The sequence below is a fragment of the Equus caballus genome, chromosome 6 (genome assembly GCF_041296265.1).
Source record: "Equus caballus isolate H_3958 breed thoroughbred chromosome 6, TB-T2T, whole genome shotgun sequence".
NCBI lineage: Eukaryota > Metazoa > Chordata > Mammalia > Perissodactyla > Equidae > Equus > Equus caballus.
In genome coordinates, this window is record NC_091689.1 from 7,987,886 (window position 1) to 8,014,542 (window position 26,657).

The 26,657-nt window shown below is 55.0% G+C and overlaps 2 protein-coding genes across 6 annotated transcripts in view; one reads left to right on the plus strand and one right to left on the minus strand.

The window, feature by feature from the left end:
* Positions 1-26,657, plus strand: part of PNKD (PNKD metallo-beta-lactamase domain containing) — a 58,588-nt gene that overhangs the window by 2,933 nt on the left and 28,998 nt on the right. The window lies entirely within an intron of this gene.
* TMBIM1 (transmembrane BAX inhibitor motif containing 1) lies at positions 289-17,263 on the minus strand. Of its 5 annotated transcripts, none has more exons than XM_023642320.2 (12): positions 17,126-17,263; positions 8,250-8,376; positions 6,598-6,692; positions 5,544-5,608; positions 5,276-5,329; positions 4,655-4,705; positions 4,107-4,146; positions 3,815-3,852; positions 3,566-3,653; positions 3,158-3,253; positions 2,109-2,162; positions 289-1,703 (listed from the first exon to the last, which is right to left on the minus strand). In XM_023642320.2, exons 2-12 carry the CDS (start codon positions 8,335-8,337, stop codon positions 1,557-1,559), a joined length of 816 nt encoding a protein of 271 aa, XP_023498088.1. In that variant the 5' UTR covers positions 8,338-8,376; positions 17,126-17,263; the 3' UTR covers positions 289-1,556. The 5 variants fall into 5 exon arrangements, with proteins under 5 accessions (XP_023498088.1, XP_023498087.1, XP_070126593.1 ...); XM_023642319.2 differs by having other exon boundaries at positions 8,148-8,376; XM_070270492.1 differs by lacking the exon at positions 17,126-17,263 and adding an exon at positions 13,226-13,361.

Sequence of the window (26,657 nt, forward strand, 5' to 3'; positions counted from 1 at the left end):
GCCTTGTGGGAAGAGAGCTCAGAGCTCTGGTGTGCTCCTGTAAAGGGTCCCTGATGCAGAACAGGTCACGTGCTGCTGCTCGGAGTGGGTACTGTAGGGTTGAGCCTTCCCCAGCCTGTTGCCTCCATCACCAGCAAGTGCTGGGGCAAAGCGTGTTAGGTTACCTTGGAAAGGGTGAAAGACACCAGGCCAGAACACAGAGGGAGGAAGTGGATGCTTTGGCCAGGGCCAGACCAATCCTCCTGGAGCTGACAGCTTAAAGTGAAGAAAACCAGAACCAAACAGGGCTTTAATTTCTAAACAGAAGACTTTATTACTTTTCTAGTTATGTCCTTTGTGTGATATATTAGGACCAAGTACTTACTAGAGAAGTCCTAATTATATACCATAGGCTGACCTGGGTTCCACCCCGACCCGACAGAGTGACCCTTGTCCGCTTCCCCATTCCAGCTTCAGGCACTTGGTGTCACAGAGAAAGCAACAGCTGGCTCAAGTCCACCCTCCCCCAGTGCGCGTTAGGAGCAGACTGAGAGGGCAAGTGTCCTTTCACTCAGGGCCCTCCCCGGCTTAGCAGAGGAAAGAACACAGAAGTTTCAATGGCCACCACCGTAGGCTTGCATATCCTTCAGACTGGGTGGGGGACCCCAAGGCATTTTCTCTGCCCCCACCCCAGTCCCCCTTCACCCTGGTTGCTTCCTGGCCACACTCATGATCCTACAGACCACCCCATCTCCTGATCTTTGCCCCTTACTTTCTGCTCTGAGTAGCCTGAGCACAGGAAGCAAGAGGTCCCCAGAGCAGAGACCTCAGAAGCACCAGGGAGGCCCCAGGCGGCTGTGAAAGATGGGGACCAGGGGCTGCAAAGGGCCTGCTGTCGCCATCATCACCACAAGCCATGAGGAAGCGCAGGCCACATGCTGCTCCAACTGGTCCCTGTCCTGTGCTTGACTCTGCTCACTCTCTTCCTCCCCGACCCCTAACCCAGATAAACAGTATACACATGCAGTCGAAAGAGGGGTTGAAGCAGGGGACCCCCGGGCACAGATCTCTTCTACCTTCCTGAGTTGGAAGGTGCCGACACTTGCCAAAGCAGTACAGGATATGGCCTATGAGTCCAGGCAGCTGGGGACAAAGTTCGCTGGCTTTCTTGGGGGTTGAGGGAGGAAACAGCTCCAGCTATAGAGCCCAGAGCCTGTGGCAGAGGTGGGAGGGGCCACCTCATCACCTTGATGTCACTTCTACCTCTCATAGTCTCTTTTAGCTATAGGATAGGCTCTTTTCATCCCTCCCTCTCCAGCCCCAGCTGTGCCGTACAGTGAGTGGAGGGAGAAGGCACATCTTCAGCCTAGTCCCTGCCAAGTCCACCAAGGGCGAGACTTAGCCCCCAGTTTTTCCGGCCCTGCTAGGTACCTACACATCCACAGCCAGAGCGGCCAGCCATGCCAGGACAGAAAGGAAATTGGGCGTATTACTTGAGAGGGAGGAAAGGGGTCTGAGGCCCAGGGCCCAGCCCTCTGGGGAAGGGGACGCCCAAGGCGGGGTGGAACCGGGGGTCCTCAATTGCGATTCCCCACCAGCTGCAGCACAAAGGTGAAGATGTAGATGATGTCCGTGTAGATCTGCAGGGCGCCAGTGATGTAGTCCTCCGGGCTGATGGTGTGGCTCCGGTTCCCCAGGACCAGCTGCGTGTCGTAAGCCAGGAACTGCAGGGACAGGGGCGCCACAAGTGAGGGCCCAGGGGCTCAGTGGCTAGAGCCCGATTCTGGTCAGCAGCTCCGCCTGGGGAGCCTCCGTGCCCTGTGGTGTGCCTAGGGGCCACGTTAACGAAGAGCACAGCACGCGGTCTCCACTCTCCAGCGGTTCCAGTTAGGAGAGGCAGACACACCGTCTCTACAGTACGGCCTGCTGAGTGTCCTAAGGCAGGCGGTGTGAACGAGATGACAGGAATGCCCAGAAAATCAGTGGAACCTCCTGACAGTGGGGAGAGGGAAGGGCAGCTGTGGCCCCCCCTCTCTTCCCCCCAAGCAGCCAAAATTCATGCTCCATCTACCCAGTTCCTCCCCTCCAGCCCCTCAGCCCCCATCCTAGAGGGGCAGGGCCTTACTCACCAAGGTGAAGCAAATGGCCCCCAGAGCAGCATAGACCATGTGAAGCCAGTAAATCTGGGGAGAGGACAGGGAGGGCGTTAGAAATCTTAGCAAAGCACAGACCGAGGCAGGCCCTCAGGACCAGCTCCCCCTGGAATTCTGGCATCTGAGTGGGGAGATCACAAAGCTAGCTACGAGAGGCCTACTTCTGCCTTCCAGATCCTGGAAGAAATTAAGAATGGTGACATACGTGGCAGAGAAAACAGAGGCTGTCCTCTAGTGACCATTAAGGTACAGAAGTGTCCACTCCACTTCTGGACAAAGGAGGTGGTGGAGCTCTAGCTCTGGGAGGGGTGGCCCCGGGCCCTACTGGGGGAAGAGCCTTATCTCCTGTCCCATAGCCATGGTCAGCATTCAACAGAGGGCTCCTGCGGCCCAGCCAGGGAGGGACCGACTAAAGAAGAGGGCTGGGAGGGAAGCCCCGACCACCCGGATGAAGATCAGAACCGGGGAGCAGCCCAGCTCAGTAGCCCTCCAGTGCCTCCACAGAAGGGCAAAGCCAGCCCGTGGTCAAGTGGGCAGGCGGTCCCCTGTTCCTATGCTTCCCCTTCCAGTCGGTGCTCCCCTCCCTGCCAGGAGACTGCCCTCATCCCAGGGACCTCACGCTCCCCCCTGGAGAGGAGGAGAAATGAAACTGGAATGAAACAGCAGTTGGATACAGTGATCCTGAAGGTCCTTCTATCCAAGCTATCTCCTCGGTCCTCTGGGTTCCGCTCCGGGTCTGCCTGCAGAACCTGGTCTCAGCTGTCAGACAGAGCTCATCCCTCCTCCCCATAGAATTCCATGATGCTGTCCAGGGCCTCAGGTGCCATGACTCCCAGGGCCTCTGTCTCCAAAGAGACACTAGACCCAAAGGACGGCGCTTCGGCATTGGCGTCTTTGCTAGCTAGTTGAGAGGTTCTGGAAACCAGAGCCCACCCAGAGGCCTGTGGGGCCTGCTACAGCTCATTACACAGACAGTCTCCTCTGAGCATGGGGTTCACCGACTGCAGCTCTCCCAGGACACTCACATATTTGAAGGACAGCACAATGGCAGTGACAATCCCAGTCACCATCATCACAATTCCCAGGACACAGAAGAGGCCTGTGCATGAGGTGAAGTCCACCTGCCAGGAAGGGAGAAGGAGGCACCTGTCACATGAGTGCCACAGCTAGCAGCCCAGCCAGACTGGCCCTGCCTCCCCCCACCAGAGAGGGCCAGCGCTGCCTGATGGGGGCATGGGAGTGACCGTGACATTCCAAGGACAGACACAGGAAGCAGTTTTGTTGCTGTAGCCATGAAGAGAAGGGGATTAGGGTGTCTAAGGGAATGCCCCGCATAGGGCTCTGGGCCCTCCCAGGGCTCCTCAAGGGCCCACCAAAGGGCCAGGTCTGTACAAAAGCAGGTTGGGGTGCCAGGGAGGCCATGCAGCTCTCACCTTGGTCTGGAAGCAGAAGACGGTGACTGAGATGGACACCACGGCAGTGATGATCATCGCAATGATGACGGCTTTGGTTTCATACACACTGTGGGGAAGGAGCGAGGAGAGGCCTGAGGCATGAGCCCCCATGATGACTTCAGAGCCCCACTTCCAGAAGGACCCCATACAGATGACTCCAGCCCAGGGATGTCCCACTCCCTAGAATACACACTTCCCAAGAGTGTAGTGCTTTGTCCCTGAACGTACCTGGAAATGGTGCCTGTCATGAAGCCCAGGGCAAGAGTCTGCGGGAAGGACAGAGAGGAGAGGGAGACACTTGAGCAGGAAGGCGGGGCTGAGAGGCACGGTCAGGGTGGACTGCCAGAGCGGGGATAAATGTGACAGGTGGAGAGGTGGCCCCCAAGGAGACCAGGGGCAGGGCTCGGGATAAGGTGGGAGAGAGCCAGGGACATCTTCCACAGTGGGGTCCCCATCCTTCCCTAGGGCCAGCCCTCCCTCACACCGTCTCCACACCCTCCCTCGACCCTTCTGGACTTACAAAGATGGTCAGCAGAATAATGTTCCATGGGAAACGGCGTCTGAAGGGAAAGAAACCAGGATTGAGTGACTTGGGCCAGCCAGGCATCAGAGACTCCTTTAGCAGAAGGAACCTAGAGACTTAGGCGTTGATTTGGAGAAGAGGCTGTCACCGCCTTGGGTACCTGGTCAGGTGTTCTATGCAGGGGCAGCAGGGAGCAATGGGACAGACCTGGGCTGTGGAGCCACAAAGACCTGGATTCGTCTGCAGCTCTTACACTAACCACCTCTGTGGCCATGAGAAAGTTACTCAGCCTCTCTGAGCCGTGGAGTCTTCCTGTTGGTTCAGTGGTTAAAATGCTACATATCTCGCAGGGCTGCTGTAAGAATAATAGCTGCATAGCTAACAGCTCCCACACATGTGCAGTACTTTGTGCACACCTGAACATCGTCATCACTGCTTGTAAGGCTCTGCCCACCTGCTAGAAGGAACCCCCTTTCTTCCCCAAATACTCCGCTCCTTCCTGTCCCCCACCACCCCTTCTCATTCTCTAAGTCTCTGGGACTCACCTGGGTCCCTGGCAGCAGGCAAGGGTCAGGTAGGTGACCAAGAAGACAGCACTGGGGAGAAAGAGATGGGGAAGTCACCCACAGGCCCTACCTAGCGGCCCTCCACAGGCTGGCAGGTTGGAGGCCCCCAGAGCTGTGGAGAAGTCAGGGGGAGTGACCCCACAGGCCAGGATGCCCCCAGCCTGGGCCGATCTGCAGTAGGCATGCTGCCACCAGTTCCCACTGCCTGCTCCAGGGCCATGTGATGCTGGTGCTCCTCACTTGGTCACACCCACCCCTGCTTCCCAGCACAGCTGGCAAGCTGGAGGGCCCGTCTCAAAAAGTATTTTGAACATACTTTTTTTTTTGCTCCCCAAAGCCCCAGTGCATGGTTGTATATCCCAGTGATAAGTCCTTCTAGTTCTTCTGTGTGAGCCGCCACAGCATGGCAACTGACGGACGGGTGGTGTGGTTCCACAACTAGGAAGCGAACCCAGGCCGACGAAACGGTGAGCGCCAAACTTTAACCACTAGGCCATCAGGGCTGGCTCTCAAAAAGTATTTTGATCCCTGCACTGAGCAAAGCTGCTCAGTTGTCACCCCTCCTCTCCATGCCCCAAGCAGAAAGGAGCCCAGACTCACTAGGATATGTAGTAGACGAACAGGTTTTTCCTCACGAACTCGCCGACCGGCCTCCTGTGGAGCAGGAGAGGACAAGAGAGGAGTCACACCACAGCCTGCCTGCCTCCCTGCTGAGTGCCAGGGACAGCCTGCTGCGCCATCTTCTCTAATCACCCGCATCCCAACTCTTCGTCCAGTCCCCAACTCACACTCCCAGCAGGTGACCCAGAGCCCCGGGCCTAGGACCCCAGAGCTGGCAGGAGTGGGGCAGAGAGGCCTAGGGACTCACACGAAGGTGAAGATAGCAATGATGGCCACCGTGATGAGCAGCTGGATGGAGATGATGCTGTAGACCTGGAAGGCAGACAGCCGGGGGCAGCACGGGCCACCGCCCCACACCCCTGGCCTCTCCCCAGACCCTGCCCCGTCCCCCTCCCCGGCCCTGTGTTCACAAGTGGGGAGGGGCTCCTTCTTCACTCTGAAGGATCTCCTCTGCATTCCCACTTGAAAGCCCTCCCCAGCTGCCTCTTGACCGAGAAGCCACCCCCAAGTGAGGAGTCTGGCTCAGACACGACACACCCCTCAGGGCTGACCCCCGCCTCCAGCTGCTCCTTGACATCTCCCGTGCCCACCCGACACCCGGCCTCTCGGCACTCCATCACTGCACTGCCCCGCGTCTGCAGCAGGACAGCTGGCAGCTGTCGGGTCCCTGTGTCCTCTGAGCAGGGCGCTGTGCGGCCTAAGACAAGGATGGGGACTACCAACGAGTGTGGTCATTTCTGGCTTCAAGTTGCTTACAGTCTAACAGGAGAAAGAAGTTTGTGGAGGGCAGAACACTGTCAGAGCCTGTGTAGATCTCCCCAGATTGAATCTGTGCCCCCAAAACCTGGTCAAGGAAGAGAGGAGCAAAAGGCGGGCAAGGGGCCAGCCCTGTGGTGCAGCGGTTAAGTTCTCATGTTCCGCTTCAGCGACCCGGGGTTTGCCAGTTCGGATCCTAGGTGTGGACATGGCACCACTTGTCAAGCCATGGTGTGGCAGGCATCCCACATATAAAGTAGAGGAAGATGGGCATGGATGTTAGCTCAGGGCCAGTCTTCCTCAGCCAAAAAAAAAAAAAAAAAAGGAGGATTGGCAGCAGACGTTAGCTCAGGGCTAATCTTCCTCAAAAAAATAAATAAAAATAAAAACAAAAGGAGGGCGAGCCCGTGTCAGAGGAGCTGGGGCCTCGAGGAAAGTGCAGGGCCAGAGAGCCTGGGAGGCAGCAGCGTTTGCAATGGAAATGAGCCCCCCCTTCCCACCATCTGAGGGGCCCAGGGACCCCTGCCTCCCGGCCCATGTCTCACCTTTCGGATGAAGGCGTGTCGGACTTTCCTGTCATCCCACTCTCCAGCCCCGAAGCTGTCACTCACTGCTCTCTCCTCCCGGTCGTAGCCCCCGCCTAGGGACGGATCACGTATGACCAACTGAGGACCTGGGACATACGGCCTCAACCCCAAAGCCCCCGTGACATTTTCGCAAACAAAGTCTCAGGTCTCTCCAGCCAAAAGACAAGTGATAGAATTCAGGATTCCTCGCCCAAGCCGGGTCCTCTAGAATGTCCTCAGAGTGACCCAGAGCTGGCCCGGGCACCAGATGGAGCCAAGGGCCCCTGTCATGAGGGGGCTTAGGCCTGAGCCGTTCCATCAGCACGGATTTATTGAGGGCTCCTGGGTCCTCTGGGGTCTGAACACACATGGTCCTGCCGTCGGGGTCGCAGTCTAGTAAGGAAGCCAGACAGGCACAGGGCTTGGAGTACTGGCCAGAGGAGCTGGCGAGGTCAGAGCGGGGAAGTCAGGGATGGAAGGCCAGGAAAAGGACGGTGGAAACAGCACATGCGTGTGGAGGGTGAGAACAGGGTGTGAGGCCTGATCATCAGGCCTCTGGGGGCCGGAGCCAACACGAGGACTCAGGGCAGACAGGTATGTCACCGGTACACATGCGCAGGACGGGGCCAGCCATACACGTGACTGATTCATGATCTTCACACCAGAACACGCATGCCTAGAGACCTGGCTGAGCTCCGGGATTCCAGAGATGCTTCAGGGGCTCAAAACGTTCCTTGAATGCCTCCTGGGAACTGCTTTCAAAATCCGCATATGAGCCACTCAGGAAAAATCTCACTGCCTTTGAACCTCATCTCATTTCTTAACAAACAGAGGGTTAACCTCCGTGATGTTTATCAAACATCCAAATGACGGCTAGATGGTTACAAAAATCAGATATTACCGGGGCCGGCCTGGTGGCATAACGGTTAAGTTTGCACACTCCACTTCAGTGGCCCGGATCCTGGGCACAGACCTAGCACCACTTATCAAGCCATGCTGTGGTGGAGTCCCACATATAAAGTAGAGAAAGATGGGCACGGATGTTAGCTCAGGGGCAATCTTCCTCAAAAAAAATCAGATATTACCACAAAGGATGAGGATCTGTCAGCACCGAGAATATTCTGAAAAAAGAAAAAAACTGCTTCTGGCTCAAGCCACTTCCTAAGGAAGAAATAAGTCTGGGTAAGGTGGCAACTGCAAGTTTGGAAGCGGAAATGGCCTCCTAAGGTCGCCACTCCGAAGTAATTCATTACTTCACCCACCACTTTCTCATCTGATGTGGAGTTCTGGGGTGTGTCTTATGGACTCGGTCTTCTTGCTGAATAAGGGGGCTAGCAGGTGGTTTGGGGGGCTCGGTGCTGAGCGAAAGAGTAGGGAGGTGACAAAGATGGGGAAACAGAAGGAGAGACTGAAAGGGAAGGTAGAGAAAGAGATTAACGGGAATTTGGAAAGGAAGCAAAGGAGGTGGCCTCATGTGCTCACGTGCTGCCTCCCACCCCCCCACCCCCAGCAACCCTTCAGGGACTCACCATAGTTCATGGGCATCGGGTGGATGGGGGGCATGGGCTGTGGGTAGCCAGCAGGGTGACCATAGCCAGGCTGTGGGTAGGGAGGGTAGGCGGGGTACCCACCGGGCTGCCCGTAGCCCCCCTGGGGAGGAGGGCCAGGGTACAGGGGGTTGCGGTCCTCATATGGAGGGGGAGCACTGGGGGTAGACATGGCTGCTCAAGGGCTGAGGGGAGACCCCAGCTGCTGGACCTGAAATGGGAGACAAGAAAAGCAATCATGAGTGTCCAGGCCCAGCTCACTCAGCCCAGGGCAGGCTGCCTCCATGGAGAGGAGACCCTCACATTTCTCTCTCCATCGCACATGTCGTTCTCTGCCCACAGGCTACCCTCCCACCGCCGTCGCCCCACCAGCTCAGCACCTGCCCCCACCTCCATGCCAGCTTCCTGTGCGCAGCCCTCCTTGCTGTGTCACTGCCTGCCTTAGGAAAGCAGGAGGGGGCACCTAGTGCAGGAGGCCAGAGCACTCACTGGGCAGCAGTGGTGTGACAGACAAGAACCAGGGGCCCTGGGGACCCCATGCTCACAGGGCCCTGGGGCCCTGTGCTCATTAAAGACAGGCTTCCAGTGACCAGGGGAGAAGCCCAATGGCCCCAGCAACGCCTCCCAGTGAGTCGCATGGCCAACTGGGACCCATGGAAGGAGTCAGCCCAGCCCCTAGGGCAGCTGGCAGGAGCAGGAGCGCCAGGCCTGAAAAGCAGAGCTGGGAGGAGCCACAGCCATGGGGGGCAGGGGGGACAACAAAGGCTGGCCCCAGGGCTGGAGCTGCCAGGCCCGGAGGAGGAGAGCCCCTGGATAGTGGCAGGCTGAAGTCAGGGGCCGCTGGAGAGGCCTCAGGCTGGGGGCTGGGAGGCTACACAGAGGGCAGGCCTGAGACAGGACTTTCTGGTTCTTCAGTCACAGCTGGGGCTCGGGAGACAGGCGTGGGGCGGCCTGTGGCTGTCACCACTCTCTGCATGGCCTTGCCAGGCAGCAGATAGAGCATGCAGGGCCCTGAAGCCCCAGGGTCCCCGTGATCCCTGCCTGTGCCCCTGTACCCCCAGGGGCCATAGCTAGAGGGGAGGAGGGAGCCCTGAGGAATTAGTCAGTCCCTTCTCTGCGGCAGGAGCCCCACAGCCGGGGGTGGGCTGAGGAACAGGGAGCAAGGAAGCAGAAACAGAGATCAGATTCCCTAAAAGCTCAGGTCAGATGAGGGAACCAAGGCCCAGAACAGTGCAGGGACTCCCCAGGGTCCCAGGTTAATAGCACAGCCAGAATCGAGGCCTTCAGGGTGCTGGGTGTGTGTCCTCTAGATCACGCTGTGTTCTTCATGCCTCTTCTGCCAAATAAGTGTCCTCCGGGCCCTGTGTTCCCCTCCACGGAGGCAGAGATGGGGGCTTGGGAGGGGCTAAGGAGCCAGTCCCTGGAAGGTCCCTATGTCTGGTAGGGCCGAGCCATGACAGAGTCTGGGCCCCTGAGAGCACCTCCCAAGGGGTGGAGTTTTAGGGCCCCACAGGGAGGAAGCACCCAGGCCCAGTCAGCAGGCATCCTGCGAGCCTCTGCTAGAAGGAGAGGAGAACCGGCTTGTCTCTTAGGGCAGCTGCGCAGTTCAGGGAGCAGACAAAGCGCTGCCTCGGCTCTTCTCTCTTTCCACAGCTGGGATCATCCAGAGGGGAAGGTGGCAGGGAGGGTGGGGACGAGCGATGGAATACCGGGCCAGGCCTCTAAATGGGTTACTTTGAGGAAATCTGCTCTGCATCTTCCCAGAGTAAACAGACAACAGCAAGAACGCATCAGGCCAAAAACGAGACAGACCTTCCTCACAGAGAGGGTGTAACACAGCAAACCAGGGCGACAAAAGCGGGGTCGTGGGCAAGGGCCTGCAGAGTCGGGCAGGGTGCTCTGAGGAATCAGGGAGCAAAACCAAAAACTGGGTGGTGTTTGTTTAAGAAACAGATATTAACTGTTTGTGAAAATGTTTGGGGCTTAGGTAAGGGTAGGAAAATTAGTTATAATACGTGGATCTCCTTAATAGACTTCTAAAAAAGCAGGAAGAGAAACTGGGTTCTCCTCCCCTGAGGCCAGGGCCTCTTCTCCCTACACGGGTCTCCCCGTGCCCTCCAAAAACCCCCTTTAACTCCACCAGAGGCAGGTCACATTCGGAGTAGGGTTATCTGTCATCATTCCTGTCATCTCGGCACCCCAGGCCTATCTGACATCCACCATCTGGGTGGTGGTACAAAGGTGAACAGGCTGAACATGGCCCCAGAGACACCGGCAGGAAAGGCCCCTGTGGTCAGAAGCCCCAGCTGGGCCACCACACAATGATGTCACCACAGCCTGGTCCTGTCGCCTCCTCAGGTGCCCCTCCGTGAAGTGAGGTGGAAGGGCCAGCTGGTCTCTGAGCTCATCTCCAGCTCTAAGAGACTGTAATCCTGAGACTTCCTGAGGAGCCTGGCTACTGGAGGGCCTGCCCTTTGCCTGGACAGCCGGTGGCCCCTCCTTCCTTCCTCTAAGCCAAACCCAACAAACCGGTCCCTCCCCACACCAGAGAGGCTACAGCCACAGCATGCAGGGTGAATCAGGGCAAAGACGTCAGCCTTGGATGCATCACCAGGACTCCAGTGTTCCGGTCCAGCCCAGCGGGCCGCTGACTCACAGAGACTCCTTCTGACTTCCTTGCCCCTCCCTTTGACTCGGCTGGCCTCAGAGGAATTCACCAGTAGACCTGCCTTCTGGGAACAGAGCAGGTCACAGTCCAGTTCCCTGGGGCTCGGCCACCAGCCCATGCTCACCAGAGACTGGCACTGACCACTTCACCTCACTAGGCCTCAGCTTCCCCACCTGGAAAATGGGGTTAACATGATCATAGCACCCTCCACAGAGTTGTTGTGAAAAGTAAATGAGAAAACACAGAGTGCCTGGTACAGTGCCCGAGCCCTGATAAACAGTAAAGGTTGGCTATTTTTAGTCATTATTTCACCAAATCCTTACAATAGCCCAACAGTGTGGAGAACGTCATTATTCCCATTCACAGATGAAGCAACAGAGGCTTAGAAGAATTAAGTCACTTGCCCACGGTTCCCTGGCCAGGGGGTCACGAGGTCAAGACTTGAGCTGCCTGACCCCAGAGCCGTGCTCTTGTTTTTTTTTTAAGTTAATTTTTATTGAGTTTATGATAGGTTACAATCTTGTGAAATTTCAGTTGTACATCATTGTCTGTCAGTCGTGTTGTAGGTGCACCACCCCCCCTTTCCCCTGGTAGCCTCTAATCTGTTCTCTTTGTCCACATGTTTAAACTCCTCATATGAGTGGAGTCATACAGAGATTGTCCTTCTCAGTCTGCCAGAGCTGTGCTCTTACACCCCCTGCTCTGCCTGCTCACAGGCACCGTGTCTGTCCGCCTGCACACAGCTTCCCCTCCAAGACTTTCACAAGAACATAAGGCTTACACAACACACGCACGCCAAGCCACTCAGCCCGTCCACAATGCCCCCACTTCCCCAACCCCGGGCAGCCGCCAGGAGGTGAAGAGGGACGTCAGAGCTGGAAGGAAACTCGCTCATCTGAGGCCAGCCAGCCCCTTGCTTTACTACAGACAGTACAGTGCAGGGGGCAGAGTGACCAACCCTTGTCACAAAGCTGGGCCTGGGCCCGGGACTCCATTCCAACTCTCTAGTGTAGACACCTGGGTGCAAGAGAGGGCGAGAGTGTCCAGGCTGGTCAGGGCAGTGGCTAAGCTCAGCCATTCACCTCCGAGCAAGGCCAGCTGGCCAGGAGCCTCAGGGCCAGGGCTCCCAGGCCACCGCCCGACCTACCTCAGGTCCCTGGCCACTTCCGCGTCATCAGGGCCTCCGCTAGGGGTGAGGTTTAGGCTGGCATCTGCCGAGGGAGTGGGGAAAGGAGGAAGTGGGCAGTGTTTGCTTTCCACGCTATGACTAAAGGTGGGAGCTGGAGAAGAACGTAGAGTCGAAAGGGGAGGAGGAGGAGATCCAGAGGCAGAGTGAGGAGGGTTGATGCCCAAAGACTAGAAACCAGGAATCAGGTCCTCTGGGTTCCACTGGTAGCTATGGGAGGGCTCGCAGTCTCCAGGGGCTAAAAAGGACGTTTAACGTTCCCACTGGAAGCCTGAATTTTCCTAAAACACAGTGTACATTCGGTTTCTACGGAACAACTCCAGCAGCAGGGAGCAGCTTGGGTTGTTAGAACTTTCTTCCTCACAAGACACTCAGACTCGGCCACATCCTTGCCCATTACAGATCTAAGTTTGCTCCCCATTCTCATGGCCCCCACCCCCATCAGGAAGGAGCCAGACCCGCTCCTTTCTCCCAAAGGACCCCCAGACCCAGCCATCACAGCAGCCAAGTGCGGGAGCTCAAACGCACGACTTGTTGGCTGTGGAGGTTTTCAGATGCAGCCTTGGGGGACATCTCAGTGTGGCCACCATGCTCGCAGCCAGCTGAGGCCCGGGCTCCGGCTCCCCAGGGAGACTCTGAAGGGTTAAGGCTCTGGCATCTGCAGAGGAGGCCTGAGCTACTGGGGTTACAGCAAGAGGGTGTGTGTGTTGGAGGGAGGGGCGGAGAGGAGCAGCTGACTGATCCAGGCAGCCTGCCCGCCTCCCTGCCAGGAGCCTCCCTGCCAGGAACGGATGCCCAGGGCCAGAGTGGAAAGAATAGCTCAGAGTGCGCATCTCAGGAAACCCCACCCAGCAGGCAGGAGCACGCAGGCGGGGACCAGGCCTGCCTGACAGTCTCCTTACCTCCCCTTCCCTTCACCTCCCCAACTCCCCCAGCACTCCCCTCCCTGCCAAAAACACTTCCCCTCACCCCAGCACACAGCCACCAGGGCAAAGGAGAAAAAGATGCACCCAGAGTGTCTGGACAAGTCACCAGGCCTGAGGCACACCAACCAAGGGGCCCAGAATCAACTTAGCCTTCTGCCCGCCTGGCCTCTGGGATTAACAGGATGACACTGAAAGGATCTAGAAAGGATCTGGACTTTAGAAACCATCTGGTCAGCTGACAGACAAGGAAACCCCAGAGCCACGAAAGTTCCTGCCCCACCTGCGACAGGCCCTCCTGATCTTGGGTTTGGAACTTCCATCCCCAGCCCAGCCCACTGTCTGAGGACTCAGAGCGACCGACGCAAGCACACACATGCTGAGGCGGAGCCAGAAGCCACCCGTTCCCAGAGTTCTCTGTGCCCTCCCGCTCAGAAACAGATAAGGCTGCCAACCCGTGACTTCCCTTCCAGCCTCCCGGTCTCCAGCCAGGGTGGCCTCTCTCCAATCCAAGACTGAGGGGCGGCTCCAGTCTCCAAGGAAGGGGAGCCGCCCTGGAGAGCAGGGGAGGACCCAGGCACCCGCAGCTCCCCCATCGCCCTTCTCTGGGGGGTAGAGCTGTCATCAGAGTAGGTAACCTCAGAGACTCCAGCCGAGTCAGTGGTCAAACAGCCTGGGTGTGCAGATAAGGAAAGAGGAAGCCATTAACGGGGGCTAGATGCCACTTCAGAAACAGCCCCCTATCCACTGCCTTCTGTGTGTTCCATCTCCTCCTGCCTGGTCAGTGGAAGTTAGGACCGGAGAGGCAGACAGATAATTAACAACCCACAACGGAGAAGGGAGACAAACCTTCACTCCGGTGGGCAGGGAGGGAAGAGAACCACTTATGGTAGTAAGTACTGTGTACTTACCACTGAGGACTAAGGCACGTCTGAAGTACTGTGTACTTACAAGCAGGTAACTGAGACTCACAACGGCCCTGTGAGGTGCAAATTCGTATCCCCACTCCACAGATGAGAAAACTGAGATTCAGAGAAAACCAAGTCTCTGGTCCCAGAGCAGGTGAACAGCAGAGATGGGTCTGAACTCAGATCTGATGGCTGATCTTAACGCTCCTGCCCTCTGCTTTTACACCTGCCTGGAGCAGAAGTCCCCAAGGCACCTCCACGAGTCACCTGTGTGACCAGGCCAACACCTGGGGCGGGCCGCAGTAGCACAGACCTTTGTTGTTGATACCAATCCCCTGTCCCCTGCAGCAAGTCCAGCCAGGCCAGAGCCCTGGGCGAGGAGGCAGGGAGCTGAGTTCCTGTCCTGGCTCTGGTCCTGACTCCACCGTGTGTGGCACGGTAGGCCACTGCACATCTCTGGACTCAGTTTTCTCATCCGTAAAACAAATACCCTGAACCAAGCATCAAAGCCCACTCCACCCCTAACAGTCTCTGGTTCCGAATAAACAGCCAAACGGACCAGAACAGAAGGCTTCAGGGCAGAACAACGTACTTCCTAAACAATCTACGCGGGGTCACTACCAGTGTGAAACTGGTCTGGAGGACTCTGCAGAGGGCAGAGGCACATGGCATGGGGGTGTTCTGGGCCTGGGAGTGGCCATAACTCCCTCTCCCCGCACACTGCCCCCATGTTGCCCTCTGGACCCTGTGGCCAGCATCTCCTGGGGCTCACTTAGCCCAGAGCTTGCAGAGACACAGGGGAACTCTGTAGAAAAGAAAGAGTACAAGGCAGGAAGTCAAGAGTCCTGGGTTCAAGTTCTAACTCTGCCACTAACTATGTGTGGGAATCCAGGCAGATGACCTCCGTTGGCCTCCCTTTCCCCCAAACCAGCCCACACGGGGAAGGGAGGGGGGGCTAGTTACCGGGAACCAGAGAGTAGAGAGCCAGCCAGGCTTTTCCCGGACTGCTCGAAGAACACTGCCCTGGAGATGCTAAGGGCCCTGAGAAACAGCCACAGCCCCTTTTGGAAATTCACAGGGCACAATGGCATATGAAGCCTCTTCGAGGTCTGGCGGGGAAAAGCCAACGCTTTCTTTAACCCAGGGCTCCTTCAGACTTCCTTAAGCCTGAAACCTTCTATCAGGGCACAACTAATTAATATCCTGTGGGACGCTGACCAGGCCACCTTTGTGTTACAGACAGACCCAACCCTGAGAGTGATTCACGTCCTAACTCCTCATATCTTAAAACCCCTGTCCTTACACCCAGCCCCTCAGAGCAGTCACATCAAGTACCAGGTGTGCCCCTCACTCTCAGAGTTAGCTCGATGCCAGGGTCCTCTGGGAGGGTCGTTCCTCTCCTCTTACTCCCCCACCCCCAGCCCCCAGACAGCTACTATTAGCATCTCCACGCGGGACTGACTGCCAAGGCCTGGGGGACATCTCCAACCAGCACAGAACCAGGAGGCTGGCATCCCCTAACATCACCTTTATGTAATGGGACAAAACACAAATCATTAGATACAGGAAGAACGACTCATTCTTATCTTCCTCCCTGACCAGTGTTTTGAGCATCCTCCAGGCGCCCCGCACTGTGGCCTCTGGCTGCCTGGATATCATTTCTACTTCAAAACAATACCCAAGTTTTGGCCTGGAATCCCAGAATCTTAGAGTTGGAAGATTCCATCAAGACCATCCCCGCCATGGCGTTCCCAACAGAATACTCCAGAAAGCCCACATCAGGGTTAACCAAATTGTTAGCAGAGGCCTTCTTCCCAGAAAGCTGTATGAGCTTCCACCCCCTGGCCTTCCCAGTGGGGCCCTCTGAAGATACACAAGTGTGTATCCCTTCTCTGGGGCTTCTGCTCTCTCTGAAGGGCCCAGGGTGAGAAGTTTTGAGGATGGAAGCACTCCGGCAGAAGCCCCGTACCCATGGGGGAGGCTGAGCTGAGGTGGCTATTACCTCAGCTCATGACATGAGCCTCTCCCCAGACTTCAGGTGTAACCCATCATTACCTCTCTGACTTGCTCATTTTTACAAGTGAGGCCCTGAGGTCATGGCACAAGACGACAGAGGAAGTCAGGGCCTTTAACCCTGTGTGTCCCCCACTTCTTTCTAAGTTACAAACTGGGTCTCTGTTTGGGTCTTGGTGACTGGAGAGACAGGCAGGTGAGGAGGAAGCACGGCTACCCTTAGCCCCAGACCAAGCAGCCCCAAGGAAGCACCTGGCTCCCCTGCCACCACTGGCCAGGCCAAAGGCGCCAGCTTTGAAACCAAAACCCAGCGGTGAGATGAATATTTCAGAGCCCCAGAGAACTGGACACCTGAGGGACCTTCCATGACATCTGGCTCTGACCCTGGCTCCCAGGCCTAGGCCAGCTTACCAGACGTCCAGGTTCCTCAGGTAGAACCCCACCCCCTGGGTACCACACAGAGGCCACCGCTGAGGGAGACGGCATGGAGACCCCCCAGAGGACAAGAGCTGATGCAGAGCCCGCAGAGCAGGCCCAGGCCTCCCAGCCGCCTCCCTCCACTCGCCCTCGACGTGCCCTGCTTCTTCCCAGCCTCCAATGGTTTTCCCCTTTGCCGTTTTCCGGTTCGGTTTTCACTCTGACCCAAAGAGGCGAGGAGAAAGTCAGTACTTTCCTGTAGCTTTCCGAACCCGGCCCGGGACAATGGCTAGAAGCAGGGGCACTGAGGCAAAGTCATGGTGACAGCAGTGGCCACATCCCCTCACCCAGGACGTGGGCTGCTCACTGCTTCCACCCTGTCTATGAGCTGGGACCCGTTCCCCCACTCACTGAAATACTCATTCACCTGTCTACACCAAGGCTGCCGCCAGGGCCTGCAGGGACAACTTGGGGCCGGCCCTGGGCCGCCTCCCCTCCCCCCAGCAGCTGAGCGCCCTGACTACCCTCATCACACGCACAGCTGGCCACTCTGGGGCTGGCACTCCGGACACGCCCTGCGACAGTCGCGCCAGAAAGAGCGACCTGACACCCTTAGATCCCGGCCCCCTCGCCGGGGCCCACAAACTGTTGCTCGGCTCTCGAGGCTAAACAGGCGCCGCTCGCTGGCCCCAGGAGCACCGGGAAAGCGAAACTCCAGAGGTGACGGCGACAGATCCCCATGTGGGCCGGCCCCCCGCGCACTCCCGGAAAGTTTGGGACCCCGGCCCAGCGCCGCCCAGCCCCTGCCCCGGCCCCGCCGGCCCCGGCCCCGGCCCCGGGCTTGCCTGGCCGCTGCGGACGGTGCGATCCGACCTCCTCCTGGCGGGGCGAGTCCGGCGCCGCCCGCGCGGGCCTGGGCTGGGCAGGGGCTCCGCGCCCCGCCCCGTCGCGCTGCCCCCGGGGGGCGGGGCCTCGGGGCGCCGCCAGGGGGCGCTGGGGGCCGCCGGTCCCGCCCGCTTCCGCCAGGTTCGCGCGCCTCCCAAGACCACGAGGACTTTCTATCATTTTCAGATTTAAAGCGAATATATGATCATTGATGGAAACTTACAAACCCCCAAAATACAGGAAGGAAATCACTTCTCTCCACCTCCTCCCGCCTCCCAGCGGGAAGCGTTTGCTTTTGGTGCTTCTTTGCCTTTATGTATTTTACTTGCTTTTCTAGAGTGGGGTCCTGTTGAATGATGTTTTGTTTATGGCTTTTCTTTTACTTAGTACTTTATCATGAACGTTTTTCTTGTCACTAAGTATTCTTCAAAAGCACAATTTTAATGTCGCAAAGTATTCTATCACATAGCTATACTGATTTATGAAATCAATCTCCTAACGGAGGACATTTATATTTTTACCCTTATTTTACTATTAGACATAAATCCATGATGAACTCCGTGACAATTCTATGCTTTTAAGCCAAATGTACTTTCAAGTGTAAAACTTCAAACGTTCAAACGTAGAGATGGAACTTAGAATCTCTGTCCGTAAGAACTGCAAGTTACTTCAACCAGGAAAGCACATGTTTCAGAGTCAGAAGTCCTGACTGGGATGCGACTACCAGTGCACAACGCTGGGGCGGGGCTTTGCGCCCACCATCTCAACCCTCACAGCTGCTAATGGAAGAATCTGCTAGTAGTTGCATGTACAGATGAGGAAATGGGTTCTAGGAAGTTTTGAAACACTGCTTATTTAGTATATCCAAAGTCCATGTTTTTTCCATTACGCCAAGGCTGCCAGGAGATGAATGGTTTTATTTAAGGTGCTTATCTCATGCTAATAGCCACAGATCAGCTGAGTGTCTTTCACAGCCTGTTGACACTTTTCCTTTTTGATGGTGGGGTGGAGGGGGGGTTGAGTTTGACTTGACAAAACACAGCTAAAAATGAATGCAGCTAGACAGCCTAGACAGCCTGAGCACCTCCTGATTCCAGACCCGTCCCTAAGCACCTACTCTTGGATTATTATCCCAGGCTCTGGTCCAACTCTTTCCTAGAGCAAGATTTAGGAAGGAGGGGCCCGTGGACTTCTCTGGAAGCTTATTTGCATACTAAGCATGAATGAAAGCAGTGTGCTTCCTGGTAAGCATAGGAAACAAAGTTACCACTTAGATTGTATATTTCAGACCAATTAAAATAGGAATATTTTTAAAATTGCCTCCCCCCCTACACACACACACACACTCAGCTATGTATATTTGTATAGATAGATATAGTTTAAGTAGGAGTTACTGAGGAGGAGTAGTGGACATTATGGTGGGCTAACTCCCCCAGCCACCCCAACCCTTCAATCTAAGTTCAGTTCCCAGGGGCCTGCAGACCCCATTTTAGGAAGTCCCCTCCCAAAGCGTGAGCTCGCCAGCGAAAGCCCACGGGAGCAAGTATGCCTGTGCTCCGTTTCAGTCACCCCCTTGGTCACAGAATAGAGCCTAGAGGAACCGCGAGGCCCTGCAGCATCTGGCCGGACCTACTGATGTCCCTTCATGCTCTCCACACTTGAGCTCCTCCAGGAAGCACCCTCCACTTTCTAGAAGTGCCAGAATGGTCTCCAGGGAGATTCATTTTCCAGCCAGCAATTACATCCGCCCCGTGGGAAAGTGGAACATGGGGACACACACAGCTCCACACAAGCCTTTCTCTTTGTGTTCTTTCTCCTGAGTCTATTTTCTGATCATGGAATCAAGATTGTAGTTTTAAAAGAACATCTGAAGCACCAGGTCCAGGGCGACAGTTCACGATAGGCATTCACTAAATGACTGAATGACGTCTCCTCTTGATGGCTTGATATCCCCAGATAAAATGCAGATTATTAATTAAGCCCCTACTGTCTGCGAAGCAGACAGGAATTTCCGGTTCTGGAGATGACAGGCTGAAGGACACAGCCCCTGTCCTAAGAAACTGACAGTCTAAGGGAGATGGTGGAAGACCAATCACAATTTTGTCAGTTGACAAGTGCGGGGGTCAAGAAGTATTGTCTCTGTGGGATCCCAGAGAAAAGAGCTCGTAGCCCAGCATGGGGTGGGGTGAGGGGTGATTCAAGAAAGGACCCTTGGAGGCAGTAGCACCTGATGCAAGTGTTAGTGGATGTTTAGGAATCAGCCCAGCTGTGGAGGGGCGGGAAGAACGTGCTCCAGGTAGAGGGGACAGCGTCTGAAGCAAGGGGTTTAGGGTCCCTGGTCTCAGCAATCCAGGATTGGGAGGTGGGGTGGGAGTGGTAAGAAATCGGGCTGGGCAAGGAAGCAGAGGGCCAGGAATGGAGATTTTACCCTGAAGGCAATGGGGAGCCATGAAACTGTCACTAGCCATCTGGGGGGAGGGGGCTGGGCGGTGCCCCTGGAGTAGGGCTGCCAGCTTCAGCACAACCAGTTAAATTTGAACTTCAGAAAAACTATTTTTTGCCTAAGTATGTCCCATGGTCCCATACAATCCCAGGGAATACTTAGACTAAAAAAGTATTTGTTGCTTATCTGAAGTTCAAATTCAACTGGGCGTCTTGCATTTTTCTGGCAACCCTACCCTGGAAGACAAGTCAAGTCAAGTGAGAGGCAGCAGGAGGGGGTTGGGCGGAATCAAAGGGATCAGGCTGTTTATTTTAGGGATGGGTAGCCAAAGCTTAGTGATGGATGAGAGGAGGTGGAGGGAGATTAGAAGGGTGGGCCCTGGCGTGGCTCCCCCGGAGCCCAGGTGGGAGTGGGTGGGAAAAGCTGAACCGGAGGCGTGGCTCCAGAGAACTCTCTTGCCTGCTGGGCCCCTCCAGCCCAGCCCCACGGCGCCCCTATCAGTCCCACAGACTCCTCGTGCAGTGTGCCTGATTACCTCGAGCTGATGCCTTCCTCTGCCCCAGAGAGGGCTTTTCCTTTATCACTAACTTTCTCAAAAAATTGCCTTTTTTCAGAGGACTTGGTGTTTACTGAATTGAGGCATCTAACGCAGCCTGGGGTAAATATGCCTCTTTCTCCCACTGGAGGGCGAGGACAAAGTCTCATTCATCCCTGGACCACTCACGGCCCTGCCCAACATCTGTTGAACTGAAGGAACTCTGATGTTCAAAATTGGGGCCAGGATAAGGCTCGCAGGCACAAATGACAGATCTCCTGGGGTCGGGGGAGGACATGAGAGCTCTTTCCCCTAAAAATTAGCTTATTCTCCATAAACATGAGGTAGCACTTTCATAAAGAAGTAGGGAGTGGAAGAATGGTGGATTTGGACGTCCCAAGAGGGAGGGTTTGTCCCAACTTTGCCGCCGATTGTCCGTGAGGCCTGGGGCCCGTCTCCTCGCCCGTGAGTGAGTCTGCTCATACTGCTCCTCCCTACCTCCTACGACTTTTGAAAGCTCAGGTGAAATCGTCTGTGGGAAAGGCACTGAAAATGGCACCTGGTGATGTTGTTGGTGACTCCCAGGCTAGACCGAACAGGAAGCAGGCCAGGTGAGAGTTCCTCCTGCTCAGGAGAAAGCTTTAGCACGTGAGGAGGGCTGGTCCGCCGAGCCAGCCTGACACCCCCGCTGCGGCCACAGCGCACAGGGCCGTGTTTTCCAGTCTCCCCGATCATCAGAATCACCCGAGGGACTTGTGAAAACATGTCGATTGCCTTGGGGATACCTCGTTCTAGGCCTCTGAGTCAGAATCTTCAGGGGAGGCAGAAACAAATGTCCCCAGGTGAATCCAATTACCAGCAGCTTCGGTCCTTGACAGGCCAGGGTTCTGTTCAAATCACTTTGGTGCCTGTGTGACAGTGAGCATATTACTTCTCTGAGCCTTGGTATCCTTATTCATAAAAAGGAAGATAATAATATAGGATGATAAGGATTAAAAATAGCAGTTTTCAGGGCCGGCCCCACGGCCTGGTGGCTAAATTTAGCATGCTCCGCTTCTTCGGCCCAGGTTTTGTTCCCTGGGCACAGACGTACACCACTCGATGGCAGCCATGCTGGGGCTGTGTCCCACATACAAAATATAGGAAGATTGGCACAGATGTTAGCTCAGGGCGAATCTTCCTCAGCAAAAAAGAAAAAACAAAAAGCAGTTTTCAAGTGCTTGGACATAGTTATTATGTAGTGAGATTCTTATTGTTGTTTGCTACTGTTGTATGTGAGATAAAAGCCCAGTGATTCAGTAATTAACAACCTCAGTTTGGCCAGCAGTAGGATTTCATTTGGAAGATTAAACAGGACCTGGATGGATGAATTTGCTGTAGCACAGAAGGCCCAGGTTCCAGCCATGTGCCCTCATACCCTGCCCACTGCCACCACGGACCTTGGCCTCTTACTCATCCCGACCTGTTGGGGGATTCCCAGCTTTCGTAACCCCCTCCTGGGCAGGAAGCCCTTCCTCATATTTCACTTGTATTTATCTAAAGAACTCCACACTCCAAAAAAAGCCAACACCCATTTCCTCTTCTCTTATTCCCACCCCAAGATAATAGCTGCCCGAGAACCTCTCCTTACCAATAACTGCACCCCCTCCATAATCTCAATTTCCAGTGCCCCAGGCTCTGACCGCCATCTATCTCTCCAGCTCAACGAGCCTGACTCCAACAGATCCGTGACTGTATCAGGAACAACGGTCCACACACGGTGCCTCCTCCTCCCTATCCCTCCCAGCCTCGCTGCCCTCCTTACCCAGCTCAGATCCACCGTTAGAATCATCCCAACCCCAACCCCCTCCGCCTTGTGGTACCCAAAAGGCAAAACCACCGCTCTGCACCCACGCGGCTGAAGGAGGAGCACAGGCGAGGGGCTGCCCGACCTCACTTGGAGGTCATGAAGCCTGAGGCTTTGCTCATCTGTTCCTACTAACATTCCCATCCCACGTCTTTACCCCACACTTTCTCCAGTCTCTTCAAACCTTCAACACCTTCTCCACAGCCTCACTCTCAGCCTTGACCTCACATCCTAAGTCACTGAGCAAAGAAAAGCAATCAAGGAACTGCCACCTGTGTCTCCACTTGGCTTCCTAATAGGCGTCTGCCTCTCAAACTTTAATGCTCAAGCAAATCACGTGAGGATCTTGTTAAAATGCAGATGATGCTTCAGTGGGTCGGGGTGGGGCCTGGGCGTGCATTTCTAATGAGCTCCAGGGGATGCTGCTGCCAGACACACTGAGGGGCGAGGTCGCAGGCATCTCAACCTTAATATGTCCTTAATATAAACTTAACTCCTGATCCCCACCCTAGTGTGGATAAGGATTCTAGCAACTTCCTCCATCTCCATCAAGGATGCAGGAGGCACAAGAGGGGCTGGATGGAGGGACGTCAGAAGGAACACCAGCCTGGTGAATGCCTGTTCAATAGAAATACAGTGTGAGCCACATAAGTAATTTAAAATTTTCAGCAGCCACATTTAAAAAATAAAAAGAGGGAGCCGGCCCGGTGGCACAGCAGTGAAGTATGCAGGTACCACTTTGGTGGCCCGGGTTCACCGGTTCAGATCCCAGGTACGAACATGGCACAACTTGGCGAGCCATGCTGTGGTAGGCGTCCCACATAGAAAGTAGGGGAAAATGGGCACAGATGGTAGCTCAGGGCCAGTCTTCCTCAGCAAAAAGAGGAGGATTGGTGGCAGATGTTAGCTCAGGGCTAATCTTCCTCAAAATAATAATAATAATAATAAAAAGAAACAGGTAAAATTAATTTTAATAATATATGCATTTAACTGAACACGTCTAAAATATTACTTCAACATTTGATCAGTATAAAAATTATTTTAGTGGGATTTTTTTTCATGCTAGGTCTTTGAAATCTGGTGTGTAGTTTACACTTACAGCACATCTCAATTTGAATGTTAATTTTTCATCAGAAATGTTGAATCTTTATTTAGATTTCATAAGTGAATGGTTGAAGGAGTAGATGCACATACCCAGATTGTTCCAAACATACTTGAGTGTTTTCCAGTAACTGAAACGTGTCGATTTTTATATTTAGATGAATTAAAATTAAATAAAATTAAAATTCAATTTCACAGTTACACTAGCTGTATTTCAAGTATTCAATAGCCATGTGTGGCTAGTGGCTGCCATATCGGACAGCACAGATCTATAGCCATTGTGCTATGGTCATTAACTGGGGGAAGAATCTAGGGGTCAGGGTCTATGCAGTAATTCATCTCAGACCCCACCACCCAGACGCCTGGCTTAGGGCCTGCACGGAGTGCTTTTTACCAGAATGAATTTATTCCCAAGTCAAAAACTGACCTCTAGGGAGACACGATCAAGTTCCCAAACATGACCACTAGGGGACAGGATCTGGCTGTCATCGCTAGGCAAGTAAAGGGGGAACACTAACAATTTTCTAGATGGGTGAAAGATCACAGAGTGCGGGGTTCGCGGTACTGCTGCTCATGACCCATTCGTAAAATCAGTTAAGGGGGTCATGCCAACATTTAAAGAAATAGACTGGAAAAAATCAGAATATCAGCACGATTATTGTTTTGTGTAACTTTGTTTTCGTTTTATTTACATACGTATTGTGTATGGGTCTCGAAGTAAAATGTCTTTCTTATTGTAAGTCATAGTCAAAAAAGTTTGAAAAATTCTTCTGCTCTCCCTTCCCTACAGAAAAAGAAACTGAACGCACAAGCTGACCCGTGTTGAAGCCAGGAAATGGGCACAGAGAGCTCCTAAGTGTACTGTTTTCTCCTCTTTGTTTAGATGTTCTAAATAATAATAGGAAGTTAATTTAGAAAGACGCCGAGCTCAGAGCAGTACAAGTGCTTACTCACAGGAGTGGCAGGGCCGGCACCAAACCCAGTCCTGTCATGCTAACTCACAGGCCTTCCTGAGGGGCCAGCTGTGTGCTGGGCACAGTGCTCAGCAGTGGGAGACAGGAGTGAGGAACACCAACACAGCCCCTGCCCGCGTGGGGCTTGCAGTCCAGAGAGGGGACAGACATTAGCAACTAACATCACAGATGCTATTTGTGATACCGATGTTGTCGCAAACAGTAATGCCCATGCTGAAGGAAAATGGACTCAGCACCCCAAGAAAGCAGCACATGGGACCCCATTTAGACTGGAGAGGCCAAGGCAGCTGTTCTGAGTCAGACAGGCAGTGTGTGTGTGTGTGTGTGTGTGTGTGTGTGTGTGTGTGTGCGCGCGCGCGCGCGCGCGCAGTAGAAGGCATGCCGTGACCATTCTCTACTGAAGGAACAAGTCGTGTGAAGGTGGTGGACTCTGGAAACTGAAAGAGCTTGGGGTGTTCTGGAAACTTCAGGGAGACGGGTGTGGCTGGAGGGTGGGAGCCCGGGGGCATGGCCTAAGAGGAGACTGGGGAGGTGGGCTGGGCAGTGTCTGCGGGACCTCCAGGTCTTATTTAGGATTTTGGATTTTATCTTACAGGGAAGGCCCTGAATGGTTTCGAGCCGGAGAGGGACATGATTTGGGGCGCATTTTAAGAAACTCAACCTGGCTCTGGGTGGAGAATGGTGGGGGAGGTGGAGCCTGGGAGCAGGGGGGTTAGTTAGGAGCTGCCTCTGTCCTTGGACGAAAGGGGGTCACCGGCTCCACCTCTGAAGCGTGGGCCCCCGCCACGGCCACCCTGCACCCACACATCTCCTCTGGCCTCGTCTGGCTGGCCTTCATTGGCTCATGCCCGTCTCCACCCTTCTCCACCGTGCTCGCAGCTGGCCTGTGTGGACACGCCGGTGGGCTCTTTGTCCTCCAGCTTCAGTTGGGTTTGGCGGATGGAGAGCTCCACAGGAGAGGGGAGGCAAGGAGCCCGCCGGTCAGAGAACTTGCTCCTCTCCCTCCCTGAAGGGCGGCCGCGGACTAGCCCATCCCTCAACCAAAGGTCACAGCTCCGGTCAGCTGGCCCTGTCCACACAGCTCGGTCCTCCAAGTTCCATGGCTGCTCCCTCCTCTCCCTATCAGGCCTAGAGGGGGTGACAGAGCCCCACTGTCACTAGCCCTGGGGAACTGTCCCTTGTGTGGCCTGCACCTGCCCGTAGCCTTGCAGAGTAGTCCTTCTGTAAAGCTCTCTGCAGTTACCAGTTCGAGTTGTCGTCTGTTTCCTGACAGGCTCTGGACTGCTCGCTACCCTGGCTGGCAACGCAGTATCAGTGCAAAGAGCGTGGACTCTGAAGTCAGATAAAACCAGGATTGAATTCTGGCTCTGTCACTTACTAGCTCTGTGATGGGGTGTGTCATTTAGCCTCCCCGAGCCTCAGTCTCTTCATCTCTAACATGGGGACACCATGACCTTCCTTGCAGAGCTGCTGGGACAATGAAATGCACGCAGGGGCTCCGTGCAAGCCTAGCGCACAGTGGACAATCGCAGACGCTTGTTCTGTTCTTCCTTCCCCTGCAACTGAGCGAACACTCATTCCCCCACCTGGGTCCAGCCCGGTGCCAGGCGCTGGGATGAGGGGGAGATGAGGAGGCACAGGGTGCATCTGCCTTCAGGGAGGCTGCAGTCCTGGGAGGGAGCAGCGACACCCCGCCAGACTCCCCTGGTTCCGAGTGGAGAGTGAGGAGGGTCATCTCCAAACCGTTCGTTTCTTTTTGATACTACAAGGCAGGCGTTTCCAGGGTCTGGAGATGGAGTAGTGACCTGGCGTTGCAGGGTCGTGATGGGAAAGGGCTTCCTAGAGCAGGATGGACTTGTTTTTAGCTTAAAGGAGCTGCTCTCAAGGCTAGGACAGCAGCCTCCCTGGGGACTGAACTCGCTCCTCCCCTCGTCCCCCTGGAGGGTCTACAAAACTCCCCAGGCTGAGGATCCAGCCTTAATTGGTGACAGTTACTCCCGGGAGCGTCCCAGATCACCTGGGGGCTGGGGCAGAAGGTTCCTTGAGAAGAGCAGCTTAAAGGATTTGGGGGAGGGGGGACAAGCGGAGGAGGGCAAAAACCCAGGACAGTGACCAGTGCAGGCCAATCGAAACAGCGGGGTGTAGAAGGCACTGAGAGCACAGAACGCTAGAAAACTGGGTTGAGACCATATTGCTAAATCAAGCAATGCAAATTTAGTTGTGTAGACGCTGGCTCTGAGCAGGAGGCCGCCTCAGTTCAAAGCTGGGCTTCCAAAGCCTCTGTCAGATAACTCTGTAAGGTGGACAGGGCCTTGAGGTGCCTGCCATGGACCAGGCGTTAGGACTCAAGGGCCCAAACTTGGGTGACGGCAGTGGGAAATGGAGGGGAAGAATCACATTCATTCATTCATTCATTCATTCATTCATTCATTCAGTGTTCATTCATAAAATGTTTATCTGAGCGCCCACAAGGACCAGACGCTGACATTGCAAGAATAATACAAGGTACAATAACATCGATGGACATTTAATGACTGCCTGCTACGAACTGGGCGCTGTGTCCTTTGCTTGGGTAGTCATAATTAATCCTCAC

Excerpts from the sequence above, each read along its gene's own strand:
- TMBIM1 (XM_023642319.2), bottom strand. The coding sequence starts at position 8,337 with ATGTCTACCCCCAGTGCTCCCCCTCCATATGAGGACCGCAACCCCCTG. Across the intron at positions 6,693-8,147 it reads CCCGATGCCCATGAACTATG|GCGGGGGCTACGACCGGGAG; the intron begins GTGAGTCCCTGA and ends ATCCGTCCCTAG. Across the intron at positions 4,147-4,654 it reads GCCTGCTGCCAGGGACCCAG|ACGCCGTTTCCCATGGAACA; the intron begins GTGAGTCCCAGA and ends CTTTCCCTTCAG.